Source organism: Macadamia integrifolia, unplaced genomic scaffold (assembly GCF_013358625.1).
Source record: "Macadamia integrifolia cultivar HAES 741 unplaced genomic scaffold, SCU_Mint_v3 scaffold1305, whole genome shotgun sequence".
In the NCBI taxonomy this organism is placed as follows: domain Eukaryota; kingdom Viridiplantae; phylum Streptophyta; class Magnoliopsida; order Proteales; family Proteaceae; genus Macadamia; species Macadamia integrifolia.
Genome location: NW_024868153.1, coordinates 168,852 through 190,086, shown reverse-complemented (window position 1 = coordinate 190,086; position 21,235 = coordinate 168,852). Strand labels below are relative to the sequence as shown.

General features: G+C 36.8%; 3 protein-coding genes across 4 annotated transcripts; all 3 read right to left on the bottom strand.

The window, feature by feature from the left end:
- Nucleotides 1-1,362: 1,362 nt before the first annotated feature.
- Nucleotides 1,363-12,824, bottom strand: LOC122063371 (phenylacetaldehyde reductase-like). 2 transcript variants are annotated; one of them, XM_042627087.1, is made up of 7 exons: nucleotides 12,578-12,824; nucleotides 6,917-7,065; nucleotides 5,203-5,372; nucleotides 3,612-3,803; nucleotides 3,221-3,383; nucleotides 2,819-3,005; nucleotides 1,363-1,708 (listed from the first exon to the last, which is right to left on the bottom strand). In XM_042627087.1, the coding sequence occupies exons 2-7, from the start codon at nucleotides 7,032-7,034 to the stop codon at nucleotides 1,564-1,566; spliced, it is 975 nt and encodes a 324-aa protein (XP_042483021.1). In that variant the 5' UTR covers nucleotides 7,035-7,065; nucleotides 12,578-12,824; the 3' UTR covers nucleotides 1,363-1,563. The 2 variants fall into 2 exon arrangements, with proteins under 2 accessions (XP_042483021.1, XP_042483020.1); XM_042627086.1 differs by lacking the exon at nucleotides 12,578-12,824 and having other exon boundaries at nucleotides 6,917-7,244.
- Nucleotides 11,121-11,699, bottom strand: LOC122063384 (phenylacetaldehyde reductase-like). The gene is made up of 2 exons (XM_042627098.1): nucleotides 11,482-11,699; nucleotides 11,121-11,259 (listed from the first exon to the last, which is right to left on the bottom strand). The coding sequence occupies exons 1-2, from the start codon at nucleotides 11,697-11,699 to the stop codon at nucleotides 11,121-11,123; spliced, it is 357 nt and encodes a 118-aa protein (XP_042483032.1).
- Nucleotides 12,825-16,151: 3,327 nt separating the features above from the next.
- LOC122063372 (phenylacetaldehyde reductase-like) lies at nucleotides 16,152-18,544 on the bottom strand. Its single transcript, XM_042627088.1, has 6 exons — nucleotides 18,406-18,544; nucleotides 17,635-17,804; nucleotides 17,285-17,478; nucleotides 16,994-17,154; nucleotides 16,513-16,699; nucleotides 16,152-16,290 (listed from the first exon to the last, which is right to left on the bottom strand). Exons 1-6 carry the CDS (start codon nucleotides 18,521-18,523, stop codon nucleotides 16,152-16,154), a joined length of 969 nt encoding a protein of 322 aa, XP_042483022.1. The 5' UTR covers nucleotides 18,524-18,544.
- Between the last annotated feature and the right edge of the window lie 2,691 nt (nucleotides 18,545-21,235).

Genomic DNA, 21,235 nt, shown 5'->3' with positions numbered 1-21,235 from the left:
AGAAAGTACACAATTGCCCTCAAATAAAAAATTCGAGCGGGGGGCTGCGCCCCTCTACCAGCGGGAGGCCCCCCTTATAACCCCCACGGCCCGCTAACCGGCTAGCGGGACCGCCGTCCTGTCTGTCTAGGTGCTGCATCAGTACTCCCTGGATTAAACTGCGATGGAACACAAGACATCATACACCAATAGCCTCAGTGCCAAACTATAAGGCTGTGTCTGGTAGCCAAGAGAGGAAAAGAAAAAATTACAAACGTTATACTTTTTTTTTAGTTGAAGAAATTCTCATTGTTTTTGGTATATCGTGGACCAAGAGAAGATTTTTTTTTTGAATTTCAAAATTTACCTTGGGAATGGTGTAGTTTCCTTCTGTTGTCTAAAAAAAAAAATCTAATCTAAAAAACAATTTTTTTTTCTTTTCTTCTATTGATGGCCAAACAGATATAATTTTTTATTTTCTTACCAGTACATTTGTTTTCTATTTTTTTCTTTTCTTCTCTAGACTAACAAACACAGCCTAAGTCTCCGGTGCTTACCATCTACGCAAGAATCTTGATATGAGAAGATCCTTTAATAAAACTACTTTTTTTTTTCTTTTCTTTTTTTTTATTGTTCTTTATTTCCACTCTTATTCGCTGTTATGTATACTTGATGGAGCTACAAAAAAGGATTTGTTTTGTATGATCTCTAAGATGACCTGATTCTTCCTACATATGGAAATGAATACGGCAAACCAGAAACAGGAACTCCATGCTAGATCAATTATTTATGTAGGATGACGAGAAGAATGAAAAATCTCAAAAGAAAGAATTATGTTTTTACTCCCCCCATCCCTTCCTTTTCAGATCATTTTCATCTCATTGCCATCACAAAGTTCCATAATCCAAAGCAATCACAAGCACCCACAACATCTTGTACCCAGGAGGCTTCTTCATCTTTTTCAGCCATGAAGGTTGTAAAAGAGGTAAAACCTTCCCAAGAAGATTCTGGGAAGGTGGGAGGAGACATAGAGGCTGTAGGAGGGGATGGGGGGAAGAAAGCAAGGGTTTAAGGTTTAGAATTATCAGGGGAGAAAGAATGCTGAGAGTACTTTTCTGGGGGAAACATAAGAAAGTTTGTGTAAATATAGGTCAAGTACAGGAAAGTGAGAGAAAGTTCCCTTTTTTTTTTCCTTGGGGTTCAACTTCCATTTGACATTGCAATGAACAGAGACTTAGCTACCATTCAGGTGGATCAATGGTTGTCCTTGAATCCAGTCTTCTAGTCCGCCATTTACATCACCTAGCTACAGGGACATTTGTGAACACCACCCCCCCAACCCGAAAAGAAAAGAAAAAAAAAAAACTTACGAAGGAATTGTTATACCGGATCCACATGTTCTGAAACTTTATATTTAACTATGAAAAGTCAAAAACTGAACATAGAAGACACTGAATATTTTTAGTAGTCTTTCAAACAATATAGTGATTCAGATACCGTAAACACTCGAAGATGAATCATAAAGCAACTTGATTTTGTCAAGTCCACACTGTCTTATTCGCATGACTTCTATTGAACAAGCCTTCAGGAACTAAAAAAGCCTTTTTCCTTCAAGCTTTCGACGGTTTCCTTCAGGCTCTCCTCCAGAGGGATAAAATTTATCCCCAAGCCATTTGCTTTCTCCTTGGAAACTTGGTAGGTTGGCACATAAGGCTTGTCATCAGCACACCTGCCAATGATAAAAATCAACATTTATGTTCTCAATAGAGAATCAAGTATATTTTGGAGACTTTAAATACCAAAATAAGTTTCTTACGCGACAAAAAGCATTCAAACAGCTCTTGAATAATGAAAATGTCTCTCTTCAAATTCAAGGAAGAAGCAATTGACTGTTGTGACACCCTAACCCTATCTTTTGATATCATGTCTAAAATAATACTTTGTTGTATGCTCTACTAGGTGAAGAGCAACTAAGGTAAGATGCATCTTCCATACTTAAGATACTTTGGACCATTGATCATGGACGTACTGAAACTGATTTCTAGCACTGGTTTGAACATGTACAGAGCTTGCATTTCTAGAACTGATTTTTCTCCTGAATATTAGCACACCGAGATATCTATGATCTATTCAGAAGGACACACGTTTGTGTGTCATTAACATGTGTGGCAACATCCCAAAATCCAGAAACTGGAACACATGGATTAAGAAGATTCCAAGTTCATACTCACTGGTGAATAATTTCAAGATAGGGCCATATGGACTTGGCTTACATTTGGTGCTCTTCCCGATTTATCTTAGATATATCACGCAAAACAGGTTAAACAAGTCAACAACAAAGCAAACTAAACACACACACACACATATAAAAATATATTTAGGCACATTAGAATACATGCTAAGTCGAGGAAAACACCTAAAGGAAATTATGGACAGGATATCATCATAGTGGACCATATTAAAGCATAGAACTAAAAAAGAGAGATGTTGAACATATCTATGCAACAGAAACACAGCCATATCTAAAGGAGCATGCACCAGTGTCTAGATGTGTCTGACACCGTACGGGAGGGAATCTAAAAAATCTACAGGGAAATGTGTCGTGTAAATCATATTAAGTATGAATATAGCTTGGGACAAAAGGAAGTTGAAATATAAAATTTGAGTTCATATATTAAAGTTTTAAATACAAAACTCCACAGAAAACATAATTTACTTGATTAATTGGAATCATAAAGAAGAGATGCAATATATCATCAGAAGTAACTATAAATTAATGTCAACTTATTTATTTCAGTTAATACTTCAACAATTGCCTCATCTGGTATGAAAAACTTACTTTTCTGGAAGGTGCAATGTTGGATAAAGTTCATGCAAAGCTTTCACAACCTGTGAAAAATGAGCGACTCTCTCAACTAAAACATATCTTCCACTGGCTGAAGGAACCTCATATGCCAGAATATGCGCATTTGCAACATCTTTAACATTAACCCATCCAAATGTTGCATTGGGAAATGTTTGTGCTCCTGCATCAGTTAAAACCTCTGCACTTATTATCATAAGAATAACATAAAAAAATAAGTTACAAGGTCACACAAAAAACTTTCATTTTTCTCTCTAAAAACACTTAGGAAGCATATTCCTTATATAATTATTAAATCCAATCATAGTAGTCAAGATGTTGCTTAGATAATGCCAAGGGATCTGGAGAGAAAAGAACTTAAATAACACATAAGCATACCATTTATTAAGTTCAGAATTCCTTCAGCACTTGTATTTAGTGTTGGCTGTAAAAGAGGACCAATCACCATGGCCGGATTTATTGTAACCATGTCTATCCCCTTCTCTTTTACAAATTTCCAGGCAGCCTCCTCAGCCAAGGTCTTTGAAAGTACATACCACATCTACAAGGGAACAAGAAGCTCATCAGATATACTGGACCAGTAAATTAGTATAATGACAATACAGTAACGTCTTGGACCATCAGCTTAAAATACATTATCCCTGAAAAATCCATATCAAAACAAGTGGTGGGGTAGAAGAACGTCAAAGAAAGACATTCATAGAACCAAGTCCAAGACCTAGAGGACCTGGACAATAATAGTTAAACAAAAGTGCACAACCACACGCACCTTCATCTCTTTGCAAAGCTCTGGATCTGAAAACCAAGTGTCATCAACTACCACATCTGGAGTACGAGGTTTTCGATTGTATGAAACTGCAGCTACAGAGGATGTTACAACCACTCTTTTAACAGATGAAGCTTTTGCACAGGATCGAAGAACATTTAGAGTCCCCTTTAATGCAGGATCAATTAATTCAGCCTGAAATGCAGAATGAAACAGAGAATGAACATTAATCAGAACAGTCACAAATGTTTAATTACTTTAATATGAAAATAGAACATTCAAAATTGTAAATCAAAAGGTTAATCCATAGTTGAATGGTTTTACTAGATGAAAATCCTGATACCTTAACTAGATCAATTTCCAACGTTCCAATGGTTACTCAGTTGCTAGTCAAATATTAATTTAAGATTATGGAGCCAAGGAAGACGAACAGAGATGCCAAACAGCCAAAACAATAGCCCATGAGAAATTTCATGCATGATCTTAGCAGCTCTTCCCTTGTCTCTTAGAAGTAGCCCATGTGAAACTTCAGTAATTATATTAATCAGTTTCATTTATCAAAAGAATTGGGGGAAAAATGGTGTCTGTTTTCAGGATGCTGGCAAAATATGATTCTTACTTTTTCACACATGATTCCAGGTGGCCCATGCTTTTCTTTTTTTTCTTAATGTTAATTGGATCGAAGTATAACAATGCCATGACTACCAGAGTTCGTTGATTCTCACATATATGGAGACCAAAATGGGTATATACACATTACACCCAGCCTGTCCAGTAAGGCAGTATAACTCAAGAAGAGAGCTTTGAATCTCAATTTGTAAGAATGCAACTTGGACAAGTTAAGTTGGGTTGTGAGCCACTCCAAGCCCAGCCTAATGTTTACATTCCTTAACTTGTGTAGATATCAGGTTGGTTGGCTGAAGACATATCAGTTCCAAAGCAATATTATAGAAGCTAAAGGACATTATGTTAAGCTTGGAAAGGCTTGAACTAAAATCTTATCAATCTTCAAAACATACTTATCCCTAAATCAATTAATAAAGTAGATAAAGGAAGCATTAATACACAATGCAGATGGTCAGGCTCTGGTTCCCAAAGTCTAAAGGAAATTGTCAGCGAAAGAAAAATGAGGTCTAGAATGCTTCCCAAATCATTCTAGAGACAAAGTTAGACCGAAGATCAGGTTGAGTCAGAGTCAGGCCCAGCTTGCAGCTTTCAAAACTTTCCCGATCAAATATAAATCCGAGGTAAAGCTTTCACAACTTTCCCAATCAAATATAAATCCAGGTAACTTGTTCAAAGTGATAAACTTCAATAAACACCACCCACACATGAACAAGACACGGAAAATATTGTTAAGCAAGAGAAAAAGTTTATAATCATGCAGAATAAAGCCAAGAGAGGAGGTGGGTGGCAAGGAAGTCCACTGCGGTACAATATGATAAGTTCTTTGTAAAGCTGGAGAAAGAAAATAACAGTAAAGCAAGATATTAACAAATCACGCAAGAAAGGCTTGACAGCTTCGTAGCTAAGAAACATTATGAAATAAAAAATAGAAGTTGAAACCATCTCAAGGGATTTAATAGGAATGAACCTGTGGGTCAGTGACTGCATGGTAAAATGGAGATGCTGTATGGAAAACACCTTCACATCCATCCACTGGAGAATCAAATGATCCTTCTTCCAATAAGTTTGCTTTGAATATATGAAGTCTTTCCTTGGCCCCATCAAGAGAAAGTAAGTGTTCAGTCTTCTTTGGATCATCTGCGACAGCATATGAACTGAATTAATGAATAAAACAACAAGATGACCGACATCCTTGTCTTGCAGAGGTAAGTAAAACGATCAAATGTTTAGTTGTATCACGTGTTACTTCTAATAGTCATGATGGAAAAGAGTGGCGATAACTGAGGGATTTATTTATTTATTTATTTTTGGTTCATCCTTAACATGATCTGGAAGTATGAACTTTAAACTAGAACTTTCTGTTACCAATACAAAAAAGGAAATAAATGAAAGAAGTTGACCATCACATCAATCTAATTTAGTAGGAAATAAAAATGCCTTGAATGTACTCAGATGAGAATAGTATGTACTATGATATATGCGCATCAAAAGCAAATGGAAACAGTGGAAAGAATCTTCAAGATATATATTGATTGCTTAGCGTTACAAGATAAACTGTCCAGTCACTAAATACTTGTGATGAAAGCAAATTTACTGTAGACCAAAGATCATTTGCAGGAAAAAATCCTTAAGACTACCTGGATTCTGGAGTGAGAAAAGAGACTGAAAGCAGAGTGAAGAAAGAGAAAGAGACCAATATGGATGGGAAACACAATGGGTCCCGTGTTCATCAAAAAAATATCAGTGAGGAACAAAGGTATCAATATACTTTCATAATGGATGATAGTTTACATTCTCAATCAAGCCAACAGTTTCCATTCCCAATCAAGCCAACGTATTGCTTCATAAAAATTGCGACCTTGACGGACATATAATGTTACTGTTTGATCAATTTTTGTCCATGACACGACACGACGAAAATCGACAATCTTCATTTCCAACATGGTTAGACATTCCATAACACAAGAGATTGTATAGTAGTTAATAAAGCCAAAAATTCAACATTTATAGTTTTGAAAAGATAAAAATTCAGAAATTATTAAGGACCAAGTTTCCCTGCACCCATGGTGAATGGGAATCCGTTTACCACGGGGCACCCAGGTTGCTCGTGGGGGTAAGGGGCGCGCCTCTGTTGGATCTACACATGGTGAATTCACCGCACGACTCAGGAAAACTTTGCCCAATTATTAATATGTGGGTGAAGTGTGAACATGCACCTTAGAAATATTGCCTTTACAGCGTGAATTGTGGTGACGACCCAGATTATGATCATCAGACCTTGTGAGGTGATGATCCATGCCAACACCAGAATGAGAGAATCGAGTGAGAAACAAAGGTCATTTAGGGTCCTTTAACTTTCTAGACAATCTATTTGAGATAATACCCATTTGCACATATAACAATTCATCTCAACGATCGTGTCAAAGGGCAGCCATCAGCAAGGCTTGTTATTATCGAATCTCCCGGAACATAATAACCTCAGCAGTCAAATGTTAGGGTGGATTCAAGATGATAAGGCAAAAACCCTGAAATCGGTTGTTCTATAATTCCAAACAGAATCGAAATAGAACTAATTGAAGACACCACAAGTAACCCAAAATCAAATCTCAAAATATAGACAATAAAGCATCTACGAGATACTAAATATAAGAATTGAGAGATTCAAGAATGTAAATACTGACTTGGGTCGCGAACAGAAGCTTTGACAGTGTATCCTTTGGCGAGCAGAAGCTTCACAAGCCATGAAGCGATGTACCCAGAAGCGCCTGTGACGCACACCGTCTTCCCAACACCGCTCATTGTCTCTGGTTTCTTGGTTCCTTGGTTCCCTTGGTTACCTCACTCTCTTTGGTTGATGGTTAACAGAAAGGAAAAAATGAATGGTATAAATAGGCAGTGCAAGGCATTACCAGGCGGCGTTTGGGCACAACTACTACATCAATTGTCAACGAAATATATGTCACGATTCATGATTTTGTGTGGGAAGATTTCCAAAAAAATATAAAAAATGAAAGACCGTTGGTACTTGGTAGAGAAAGAAGAGTGAAACACCTCTATCACAGAGGGCACTGTCCAAAGTCTAAAGGGTTAATATCCAAAAGCGTAGGATCAAGGATGGTACAGAGTAACAGAGGGCCCAGCTTGCTTGCTAGTAAAGATTGATATGGCCCACCTTGGTCTATATGTGACACCCAAGTACCCAACCTTGTGTCATATCTTATGTCAGGCTTTGGAATATGACCTCAGGGCTGATGTAAATAGTCACAAACATTGAATGTATCATGTGATTGTCATATGAGCCACCTTTTATGGTATCCTTTGTTTTGAATATGTCATATGGTCCTTTGTTTTCTCTGTGTTTCCATCAATATAGAATTGATCTGTTTTTTTTCAATAAAATTCTCTACCATATTTAGAGATGGATAACCATCCTTAGGGGTGTCAATCGGTCGGTCCAGCTCGGTTTTGATCTGGATTGAATCGGTTTCGATGTGGAAAAGTTGAAACCAAAACCGAATCAATAAGGAAATTCTGATTTCGATTTGGTTTCGGTGCGGTTTGGTTTCGATTTGTCTTCGGTTTCTTAAATCGATTTGTAACCGAGTTGGTTTTGGTTTTTGGTCCAGTTTGGATTCGACTTTCCATACAAATGTTTACAAAACTATGCAAATTTTGATTTTTTTAGTGAATTTTGGAGTGTTTCGGTTTCTTACCGGTTTGGTTTCAGTTTCGGTCTGGGTTTTGAGCCGGTTTTGATTTGGTTTCGGGTTCATCCGGTTTCCGGTGCAGTTCGGTTTGGTTTTGGGGTTGCAATACTCCAAACCGAACCGACCCAATAAGGATTTGGTTCAATTCGATCCGTGTTGTTATCGGTTTGGTCTGGCCAGTTTTACCGATTCGGTTTAAAAATTGACACCCCTAACCATCCTAATCACCCCATTTTTTATATGAAAACAAACAACCGATATTTGGGGCAACTTAAATATATAATCGAGGCTATAAAAAAAAAAAAAAGAGTCTATGTATAAATCGGATTCAATAGATAGGGCGCTATTGAATGTACTGAAAAATTCTCTATTGAAACTTCACACCTGTTAAATAAATTAAAAAAACCTTTATGGAAGGATTTATTTCACGGTATCGATACTGATATCGGTTTCTCACGATATTGATACGATATTGATCTAACTCGAATCTGATCAGTGCGTACCGGTCACTTTTGCCCTTTTTTTTTTTTTCTTAAAAGTATAATTTTCTACTGCTTTACCCCTAAAATGATATAGGTATTTGATCTAAATCAGTCAAGTATCGAGTATCGGTTTTAACCAATATCGATAAATATCGATACTTGAAACCATGCCTATATGAGCCCGTGGGACTAGGATACCCATTGTTAGCAAAAAAAAATAAAAGGAAAAAGAGGGGATGGTTCGTTTTATCACGTAGATGTGGGAGAAAGGATGAGTGGGGAAGATCAAGGGAGAATGGGGAAAATCATGGTGAATATTTAGGGTTTGAAAAACTAAGATTGTCTCAATTACTTTTTTACAAAAGTGTCACCACAAATAACGAAATTGAATAGAAATCAGTAAAATCAGACCTACGACAAAACAATTCTAATTTTGGTTGATTTTTATTTGGTTAAGTTTTGATTTAAACTTATCAAAATGTAAACGTATTAGAATTGAACCAATTGACACGCTTATCCAAATCAATCACAAGAACTCATATCATCTCATTCATACCCAGGAGGCTTTTTCATCTTCCTTGAAATGAGGTAAAATGTTCAAAAAAGATTTCGGAAGGTGGTAAAAACACTGGCTGTAGGAGGGGGTGAGGCCGTGAGGCGAAGTAAGCAAGGGAAATTTAGAGTTTTAAAATTATCAGGAGAGAAAAGGTGGTGAATGTTTACTTTTTGGGGAATCAGAAAAGGAAGTTTAGTAGAGGCGAGTTTGAAAAGAGTGGGGAAAGTTTGCATTTTTGTGAGAATAAAAAAAAAAAATGGTTTAAGTAGAGGAGAGTCTAAGTAAATATAGGATAATTACAGGAGAATGACAAAATATTTTTTCTTAGGTTTAAACTTCCATTTAACATTGCAATGAACAGAGCCTTAATTAGCTACCATTCAGGTGGATCAACGGTTGTCTTGAATCCAGTTTTCTAGTCCACCATACACATCCCCTAACTGTAGGCCTGTTTATTCAACAACTTCAAACCCCACATCACTCCCACCCATAAAACAATAAAATAAAATAAAAGGAACGACTTTCCTAAGGCCACGGTGACCCATTGCGACGATAGACAATACTACAATAGGGGGGAGAGGTGAAGAGAGAGGGGGCTACATCAGGACCGTCTCATCATTCAGCAATCCGTGAAAAAAAATTTTGTCCAACTTAAAGAGGAATTGTTGTACACTTATACCACATTTTCTGAAACTTTATATTTAACTGTCAAAATGGAACATTGAAGGCTCTCTGAGTAATTTTAGTAGTGTCTTTCAAATGATATAACAATTTTTTTTTTGGTAGAAATGATATAACAATTTGACAACCTTCATTTCCAACACGGCAAGGAATTTCATAAAACTATAGGTTTCATGGCAGTTAATAAAATTCAATAATTATAGTTCTGAAGACAAAGTTATTAATATGTAGGTAACCATTCACCTTAGAAACAAAAATTTGCTTTCGTCCTTCATGGCATGAGATTTGGTGACAACCTAGATTATGATCATCAGACCTTTTGAGGTTATTCATCACAACCTATTTGACATATGTTGGGGTTCGAAGGTGGAATTAATAATCACACATTGGATGTGAGTAGTTCGATGTGAAGACTTATACATACTTTGACATCCTCTTCTTAATGGCGAGATTTTAAGGATGAGTTCTATCTAATTTCTTAACAAGTAGTATCAGAGCCAAAGTCTTGAATACAGAGCAGGTATTGAGGTATCGGTCGGCTGATATTGACATATGGCCGATCTTGGATAATCAAGTGGAAAAAAAAAAAAAAAAAACATTTTTTTTTTAATTTAAAGTAAGGGTAAAACCAAAAAATCTATGCCGATACGGATCAATATTGTATTGATATCAATGAAACTAATACCAATCCAATTCATGAAAACTAGATTTATGAATAGTCACAAACATTGAATGTATGAAGCAGTATTTGGATTTGGCAGTATTTTGGATTGGCCCTTATGTCAATATCATATGACTCACTTTTTATGTATTCCTTGGTTGAAATATATCATAGGGTCCTTTTTTTTCTCTATGTTTCCATCAATATCACAGAACTGGTCCTGTTTTAAATAAAATTCTCCACTTCTAAGTTCTATCATGCCAAGGCTCTATTAATACTTGCCAGTAGACACCTGAATTTGAGAAGGCTAAGGCCCCGGTTCGAGAGATCGGTATCATATCGATACATATCAGTATCATCGGTACCTAATAGCAATACAATATCAATACTCTAGTAGTGGTATCTGTAAATGAGTGGATAAAATGGTAAAAAAACCAGGGTATGGGTATATCAAAACAGTTGTCTAGTTCACCATACAATCACCTAGCTTAGCTGCAGGGCTGTATATGCAACAATAGCCCCCCACCCCCCAAAAAAAAAAAAAAAAAAAAAAAGGAAACTTAAGAAGGAACTGTTACACAGAATCCAACAATTCTGAAACTTTATATTTAACTGCCAAAACTGAACATAGAATGATCTCTGGACATTTTTAGTACAGTTTTCCAAATGATATAGCGACTCAAATCCTGTAAACACTGAAAAGATGGAAGTTTAAAGCAACCAGATTTTGTTAAGTCCACACTCTTGTCTTTTGTCTTATTTGCATGACTTCAACGGTTTCCTTCAGGCTATCAGGAACTAAAAAAAGCCTTTCTCCTTCAAGCTATCAACGGTTTCCTTCAGGCTCACCTCCAGAGGAGTGTAATTAACCCCTATGGTCCTTGGTTTCTCCTTGGAAACTTGGTAGGTTGGCACATAAGGCTTGTCATCAGCACACCTACCAAGAATGAGAAATCAATATTTACCATAAAAAAAGAGAGACTAGTTCGTTTCTTTAGTGACAAAAATCATTCAAAATGGCACTTGAATACTGAAAACATATCTCTTCAAACTCAAGGGAGGAGTCATATTAAAACATAGAACTAAAACAAAGAACAAGAAAAATGTTGAACATCTCTATCCAAGAGAAACACAGCCATGTTTTAGAACTAAAACTTACTTTTCTGGAAGAGGCAAAGTTGGATAAAGTTCACGCAAAGTCTTCAGAAGTTGTGAATTATGAACAACTCTCTCGACTAAAACATATCTTCCATTGGCTGAAGAATTCTCAAATGCCAGAATATGTGCATCAGCAACATCTTTAACATTAACCCATCCAAATGTTGCATTGGGATATGTTTGTGCTCCTGCATCAGTTAAAACATTCACACTTATCATCATAAGACTAATAAGGTCTTGGCCTTGCCAAGGCATTTACTAGGCATCAAGGGCTCAAGGCAATTGGCCACTGCTGTAGCTTGACCAACCTGCAAACTACTGGTCATTGATATCCATATCTGTTCACAGAAACAAATTTAGGCAAATAAGAAGGTACTTGGGAGAATAAGAAATGGTGTTTTTTTTTTTTTTNCGCCTCTGTTGGATCTACACATGGTGAATTCGCCGCACGACTCAGGAAAACTTTGTCCAATTATTAATATGTGGGTGAAGTGTGAACATGCACCTTAGAAACAATATTGCCTTTACAGCGTGAATTGTGGTGACGACCCAGATTATGATCATCAGACCTTCTGAGGTGATGATCCATGGCAACACCAGAATGAGAGAATCGAGTGAGAAACAAGGTCTTTTAGGGTCCTTTAACTTTCTAGACAATCTATTTGAGATAATACCCATTTGCACATATAACAATTCACCTCAACGATCCTGTCAAAGGGCAGCCATCAGCAAGGCGTGTTATTATCGAATCTCCCGGTACATAATAACCTCAGCAGTCAAATGTTACGGTGGATTCAAGATGATAAGGCAAAAACCCTGAAATGGGTTGTTCTATAATTCCAAACAGAATCGAAATAGAACTAATTGAAGACACTACGAGTAACCCAGAATCAAATCTCAAAATATAGACAATAAAGCATCTACGAGACACAAAATATGAGAATTGAGAGATTCAAGAATGTAAATACTGACTTGGGTCGCGAACAGAAGCTTTGACAGTGTATCCTTTGGCGAGCAGAAGCTTCACAAGCCATGAAGCGATGTACCCAGAAGCGCCTGTGACGCAAACCATCTTCCCAACACCGCTCATTGTCTCTGGTTCCTTGGTTCCCTTGGTTACCTCGCTCTCTTTGGTTGATGGTTAACAGAAAGGAAGAAATGAATGGTATAAATAGGAAGTGCGAGGCATTACTAGGCGGCGTTTGGGCACAACTACTACATCAATTGTCAACGAAATATATGTCACGATTCATGATTTTGTGTGGGAAGATCTTCCAAAAAAATATAAAAAATGAAAGACCGTTGGTACTTGGTAGAGAAAGAAGAGTGAAACACCTCTATCACAGAGGGCACTGTCCAAAGTCTAAAGGGTTAATATCCAAAAGGGTAGGATCAAGGATGGTACAGAGGGCTCAGCTTGCTTGTTAGTAAAGATTGATATGGCCCACCTTGGTCTATATGTGACACCCAAGTACCCAACCTTGTGTCATATCTTATGTCAGGCTTTGGAATATGACCTCAGGGCTGATGTAAATAGTCACAAACATTGAATGTATTATGTGAATGTCATATGACTCACCTTTTATGGTATCCTTTGTTTTGAATATGTCATATGGTCCTTTGTTTTCTCCGTGTTTCCATCTATATAGAATTGATCTTTTTTTTCAATAAAATTCTCTACTATATTTAGAGATGGATAACCATCCTAATCACCCCATTTTTTATATGAAAACAAACAACCGATATGTGGGGCAACTTAAATATATAATCAAGGAGGCTATAATAATAAAAAAATAAATAAAAAAAATCTATGGATAAATCGGATTCAATAGATAGGGCGCTATTGAATGTACTGAAAAAATCTCTATTGAAACTTCACAGCTGTTAAATAAATAAAAAAACCTTTATGGAAGGATTTGTTTCACGGTATCGATACTGATATCGGTTTCTCACGATATTGATATGATATTATTGATCTAAATCGAATCGGATCAGTGCGTATTGGTCACTTTTGCCCTTATTATCTTTTTAAAAAGTATAGTTTTTTACTGCTTTACCCCTAAAATGATATAGGTATTTGATCTGGATCAGTTAAGTATCAGGTATCGGTCTTAACCAATATCGATACAATATCGATACTTGCAACCATGCCTATATGAGCCCGTGGGACTAGGATACCCATTGTTGGCAAAAAAAAAATAAAAGGAAAAAGAGGGAACGGTTCGTTTTATCACATAGGTGTGGGAAAAAAGGATGAGTGGGGGAGATCAAGGGAGAATGGGGAAAATCATGGGGAATATTTAGGGTTTGAAAAACTAAGATTGTCTCAATTACTTTTTTCCAAAAGTGTCACCACAAATAACGAAATTGAATAGAAATCAACAAAATCGGACCTATGACAAAACAATTCTAATTTTGATTGATTTTTATTTGGTTAAGTTTTGATTTAAACTTATCAAAATGTAAACGTGTTAGAATTGGACCAATTGACATGCTTATCCAAATCAATCACAAGAACTCATATCATCTCATTCATAACCAGGAGGCTTTTTCATCTTCCTTGAAATAAGGTAAAATGTTCAAAAAAGATTTCGGAAGGTGGTAAAAACACTGGCTGTAGGAGGGGGTGAGGCCGTGAGGCGAAGTAAGCAAGGGAAATTTAGAGTTTTAAAATTATCAGGAGAGAAAAGGTTGTGAATGTTTACTTTTTGGGGAATCAGAAAAGGAAGTTTAGTAGAGGCGAGTTTGAAAAGAGTGGGGAAAGTTTACATTTTTGTGAGAATAAAAAAAAAATGGTTTAAGTAGAGGAGAGTCTAAGTAAATATAGGATAATTACAGGAGAATGACAAAAAAAAAAATTTTTCTTAGGTTTAAACTTCCATTTAACATTGCAATGAACAGAGCCTTAATTAGCTACCATTCAGGTGGATCAACGGTTGTCTTGAATCCAGTTTTCTAGTCCACCATACACATCCCCTAACTGTAGGCCTGTTTATTCAACAACTTCAAACCCCACATCACTCCCACCCATAAAACAATAAAATAAAATAAAAGGAACGAGTTTCCTAAGACCACGGTGACCCATTGCGACGATAGACAATACTACAATAGGGGGGAGAGGTGAAGTGAGAGGGGGCTACATTAGGACCGTCTCATCATTCAGCAACCCGTGAAAAAAAATTTTGTCCAACTTAAAAAGGAATTGTTATACCACATTTTCTGAAACTTTATATTTAACTGTCAAAATTGAACATTGAAGGCCCTCTGAGTAATTTTAGTAGTGTCTTTCAAATGATATAACAATTTTTTTTTTTTTTTTTTTTGGTAGAAATGATATAACAATTTGACAACCTTCATTTCCAACATGGCAAGGAATTCCATAAAACTATAGGTTTTATGGCAGTTAATAAAATTCAATATTTATAGTTCTGAAGACAAAGTTATTAATATGTAGGTAACCATTCACCTTAGAAACAAAAATTTGCTTTCGTCCTTCATAGCATGAGATTTGGTGACAACCTAGATTATGATCATCAGACCTTTTGCGGTGATTCATCACAACCTATTTGACATATGTTGGGGTTCGAAGGTGGAATTAATAATCACACATTGGATGTGAGTAGTTCGATGTGAAGACTTATACATACTTTGACATCCTCTTCTTAATGGTGAGATTTTAAGGATGAGTTCTATCTAATTTCTTAACAAGTAGTATCAGAGCCAAAGTCTTGAATACAGAGCAGGTATTGAGGTATCGGTCGGCTGATATTGACACATGGTCGATCTTGGATAATCAAGTGGAAAAAAAAAATACATTTTTTTTTAAAATTTAAAGTAAGGGTAAAACCAAAAAATCTAGGCCGATACGGATCAATATTGTATTGATATCAATGAAACTAATACCAATCCAATTCATGAAAACTAGATTTATGAATAGTCACAAACATCGAATGTATGAAGCAGTATTTGGATTTGGCAGTATTTTGGATTGGCCCTTATGTCAATATCATATGACTCACTTTTTATGTATTCCTTGGTTGAAATATATCATAGGGTCCTTTTTTTTCTCTATGTTTCCATCAATTTCACAGAACTGGTCTTGTTTTAAATAAAATTCTCCATTTCTAAGTTCCATCATGCCAAGGCTCTATTGATACTTGCCAGTAGACACCTGAATTTGTGAAGGATAAGGCCCCCGGTTCGAGAGATCGGTATCATATCGATACATATCGGTATCATCGGTACCTAATAGCAATACAATATCAATACTCTAGTAGTGGTATCTGTAAATGAGTGGATAAAATGGCCAAAAAACCAGGGTATGGGTATATCAATACAGTTTTCTAGTTCACCATGCAATCACCTAGCTTAGCTGCAGGGCTGTATATGCAACAATAGCCCCCCACCCCCCAAAAAAGGCAAAAAAAAAAAAAGGAAACTTAAGAAGGAACTGTTACACAGAATCCAAAAATTCTGAAACTTTATATTTAACTGCAAAAACTGAACATAGAATGATCTCTGGACATTTTTAGTACAGTTTTCCAAATGATATAGCGACTCAAATCCTGTAAACACTGAAAAGATGGAAGCTTAAAGCAACCAGATTTTGTTAAGTCCACACTCTTGTCTTCTGTCTTATTTGCATGACTTCTATTGAACAAGCTTCAGGAACTAAAAAAAGCCTTTCTCCTTCAAGCTATCAACGGTTTCCTTCAGGCTCACCTCCAGAGGAGTGTAATTAACCCCTATGGTTCTTGGTTTCTCCTTGGAAACTTGGTAGGTTGGCACATAAGGCTTGTCATCAGCACACCTGCCAAGAATGAAAAATCAATATTTACCATATAAAAAGAGAGACTAGTACATTTCTTTAGTGACAAAAAACATTCAAAATGGCGCTTGAATACTGAAAACATATCTCTTCAAACTCAAGGGAGGAGTCATATTAAAACATAGAACTAAAACAAAGAACAAGAAAAATGTTGAACATCTCTATCCAAGAGAAACACAGCCATGTTTTAGAACTAAAACTTACTTTTTTGGAAGAGGCAAAGTTGGATAAAGTTCACACAAAGTTTTCAGAAGTTGTGAATTATGAACAACTCTCTCGACTAAAACATATCTTCCATTGGCTGAAGGATTCTCAAATGCCAGAATATGTGCATCAGCAACATCTTTAACATTAACCCATCCAAATGTTGCATTGGGATATGTTTGTGCTCCTGCATCAGTTAAAACATTCACACTTATCATCATAAGACTAATAAGGTCTTGGCCTTGCCAAGGCATTTACTAGGCATCAAGGGCTCAAGGCAATTGGCCACTGCTGTAGCTTGACCAACCTGCAAACTACTGGTCATTGATATCCATATCTGTTCACAGAAACGAATTTAGGCAAATAAGAAGGTCCTTGGGAGAATAAGAAATGGTGTTTCTTTTTTTATTTTTTTTTTGGGGGGGGGGGGTGGTGTGGGGGAGGAGAAGAACTAAAATGAAAGAATGAAAGGTAAACATACCATTTACTAAGTTCAGAATTGCTTCAGCACTTGTATTTAGTGTTGGCTGTAAAAGAGGACCAATCACCATGGACGGATTTATTGTAACCATGTCGATCCCCTTCTCTTTTACAAATTTCCAGGAAGCCTCATCAGCCAAGGTCTTCGAAAGTAGATACCAACTCTATACGGGAACAAGAAGCTCAATAGTTATACTGGACTAGTAAATTAATAGTGAGGTAGAAGATTGAAATGTCAAAGTAGGTGTTAATAGAACCAAGCACAAGAGCTCAAGGAGCTGCACAACTACACACCTTATTCTCTCTGCAAAACTCAGCATCTGAATACCAAGTCTCATCAACTACCACATCTGGAGTTCGAGGTGTTCTATTGTATGCAACTGCAGCTAGAGAGGATGTTACAACCACTCTTTTAATAGATGGTGTTTTTGCACAGGATTCAAGAACATTAAGAGTCCCCTTTAATGCAGGATCAAGTAATTCAGCCTGAAATGCAGAGTAAAACAGAGAATGTACATTAATCAGAATAGTCACAAATGCTTATTATGAAATGAAAATTAACAGTTGAAACTATCTCAAGGGTGTTGGATATGTGTGTGGCGATTGGGTTTCAGCCAACAAAGGGATGTAATAGGAATGAACCTGTGGGTCTGTGACTGCATGATAAAATGGAGATGCTGTATGGAAAACACCTGTACATCCATCCACTAAAGAATCAAATGATCCTTCTTCCAATAAGTTTGCTTTGAATAAATGAAGTCTTTCCTTCGCCCCATCAAGAGCAAGTAAATGTTCAGTCTTCTTTGGATCACCTGCCACAATATACGAACAGAATTACTAGAACAACAAGAAGACAGGCATCCTTGTCTTGGTATCAAGTGTTATGCCTCCAGTCCCATTAACCTTACACAATATTGCTCTTTTTGGCCCATGGACCTCAAAGCAAATGCATTGTGCCATGTTAAAGAGGCTAGAGGTATTAACTAGCCTAATGATCTCTCCCTAGGCGATGTGAGACTAAAGTTTCTACACCTTCATCGATCTCCCAAATCCCCTAGTACTTGTCGTATTCTTGGTGGAGATACCTCACTGATCTCCCAGCCAGGTTTGGTACTTACCGTATTCTTAGGTGTCACATGCAACTTAAGAAAAATGTGATCGTGAGATCACCGCTCGCGGGTGGGACTCTTAACCTTATCCCAGGCTTGGGTCGTCACAGTGATGATAACAGAGCTTTTTTGGGGTCCTTTTTAAGGTAGCCCCATGGGGAGACTTATATATATTTGGGCACCCTCTTGTTAACGGCTAATTTTCAAGGATGAGTTTTACCATGTTACTAACAAGTGCTGTAAGAGCCAAAGTTGTCGCAACAACATATGAAACATAGTAAATTGAAGAAGAAGATATACTGACTTAGGTCGCGAACAGAAGCTTTGACAGTGTATCCTTTGGCGAGCAGAAGCTTCACAAGCCATGAGGCAATGTACCCAGAAGCGCCAGTGACGCACACAGTCTTCCCAGCTCCGCTCATTGTCTGTGTTTCCTTGGTTTCCTTGTGATCTTCTTACTCTCTTTTGTTGGTGATATAGAGCAAAAGGAAATGGTTGGTGACAGAAAGGAAGGAATGAATGGTATAAGTAGGCAGTGGCCTCAGTAAGCAGCGTTTTGCGCACCCTTGTATTACTACATTGTCAACGAAATTAACTTCATGATTCATGACCCTTTTGTGAATGTGGGAACACTGGGAAGAGAAAGACAAGTGGAACTCTCTCTCTCTCTTGATGGCAGCATGAAGGGTCATCCAAGATCGTGACAATCCGAGACTGAAGACTTGTCAACTACGCTGCCATTGTCAATGTGTGATGATTCTTCTACATTTGGTCCACATTGATGGGAAACCACATATAGGCAATCCAACCTACAAAGGAGTTCAAACTTGGAATTAGTATTGTTTGGGTGGTAGTAGGGGGTGTCAATCGGTTGATTCAGTCCGATTTTAATTAAGCTGAATCGGTTTCGATATGGAAATGGGTGAATCCGAAATCAAATAGTCTGAACAAACATAAACAAAAACGAAAAAAAAATAAATACAGATTCAGACAATTAGAGATTTAACGAGATTCACACACTACTGTGTGCTATATCCATGGATGAAGAAAAAGATGATTTACTATGTTTGAAGAAAAATTATGATGCAGATTTCTCCCAAGAGCACCCAAATCGCAGCAAAGTAAACTTGCCTAAAAAGCCTAACACGAAAAAACCCTAAATTTCACTACTTGCTTAACAAGACGATAGTACATTATATACTCCTCCAAATCGGGGGTCAATTCATTGGGTCATAGTCGATCAGGTTGTTTCGTACAGTGGGACGTAGCCCCTACACCCCCATATTAGTGCTAGGCTTTCTACTACCATCACAGATCTAAGAATAAAGAAATCTCATTTGGGTCGTCACCAAAATATGTTGAAGCGAGTCATTCTTCAAAATGTGTTAGGTCAAGAATTCGAGGCAATAAACATAACACAAACTAATAATTCAGTTTCAGTTCGGTTTTTATTCGTTTTTCTCTTATTAGTTTGATATTATAAGGTTTGGTCGGATTTGGGTTTATTTTATTATTATAACACATTTTTTTATGATTTTTGGGTTAATATCCGTTTGGGTTCAATTCTGGTATGTGTTCGGTGAAGTTTTGATTGGTTTTGATGCAATTCAATTGTCAACCAATTTCACAATACCCTAATCCAAAACCAGTTATTGATTCAGTTCATTTGGATTTTTATCGATCAGTTCGGTTTTGTTTCACTTTCACCGATTTGGGCCAGGTTTGATACCCTTGTTGTCTTCTTGATTGGAAAAAATTTCCTCCAACTTGGGTAGCACGAATTTTGATGCTGCCTGCATGCTTCGAAATGGAATTTTGAATTTCATGCAAGATCTTGCCTTGAGAAATAGTTGTTTCTACTTTCTAGAAGTAGCGTGGGAGAATATAGGGGGAAAAAAAAGGCAAATCTTGGGTTGTTGGACTCATTTGCGACTGCTTACACGTTCACCACATTGGTCATGCGGTCAGGCCTCTCTTTCAAATCTAAAATTTGGATATGTATCTATTAGAATCTATCATTTAAAAAACATATCTATTGGATTTTTTTTTTTTTTTAATATCTATTGGAATCTCGCATGTTAGATTACTGATTTTCAGATGAGACAGTTTAAACCTATGCTTTTGATGCTTGGTCGAATGGCTGCTCCTACACCACGGGGTCAATGAGAGTGTTCATAAGGGTATTAATAATTTTACACACCCTTATATCTTAGTGCAAGGACCACATGATGAGATAGTTTTCCTTTTCCCGGCATGTTTCCAAAGATGCAGATGAATTCCCCTCCATATATTTTATTTATAGTTATTTTAAGTGTTCTTTTTTATTTATTTTTTTATTTTTTTTATTTGAAGAAAGAAAATAATTTACAATAAACTAGTGTTAACAGAAACTAGACACCTAGGATCAACTATATTCTGTTGCATAATAGGGTTTTGCGCAATAACCTTTAGTACAGACATAGATTAATCAGTGGCCCTTACAATATCAAAATAAAGTGTTAGTCAAAAAGTGGTGAAACCTTACAGGTAGGGGTTTCAAATATCAGACCACCGAGCCCCAAAAGAGGAAAAAAAAAATTTGGAATATGTCACGACCTTAAGTCATCAATCTAGTGAATGTTGTATTAGCATTTTTCTTGCTTTGACAATGTCAAGCTTCTGTTCTAGGATTTCTAACATTAATCTTAACTCCTAATGCAAGGCTCAGATGATTGCACTAGTATCCCATTGTGGAGCACTCCATGCTTTGATTGGCTTGAAGTTATAATTTTTCTCTTTTATTTTTAAACAGAATCAGAGCATGAGGATCCGGATCTTCTCAAGTGTGGCAATCCCTCCGGCACATGTCATATGGCTGGTAACACCGGGGTATGCACTCAAACGCTTTCCAATCATTTGATGTGCATTAAAGAAGATTGTCGTCCTCATAAAATCCCTCTATGAACAATGCCAAAGGTGTCTCCAACAAAAGCACCCTTTATTATAAGTTTATTGGGATCTATCTCCCACTCTTCTCTAGTGGTTTTGGAATTTTTTTTTTTTTTTGGATGCAAGGTACGACGGGAGACAAGGACCCACATAGGGGTAGCATGGGGCCCAATGGACCACACTTATTCATCCTACTATTACTACTA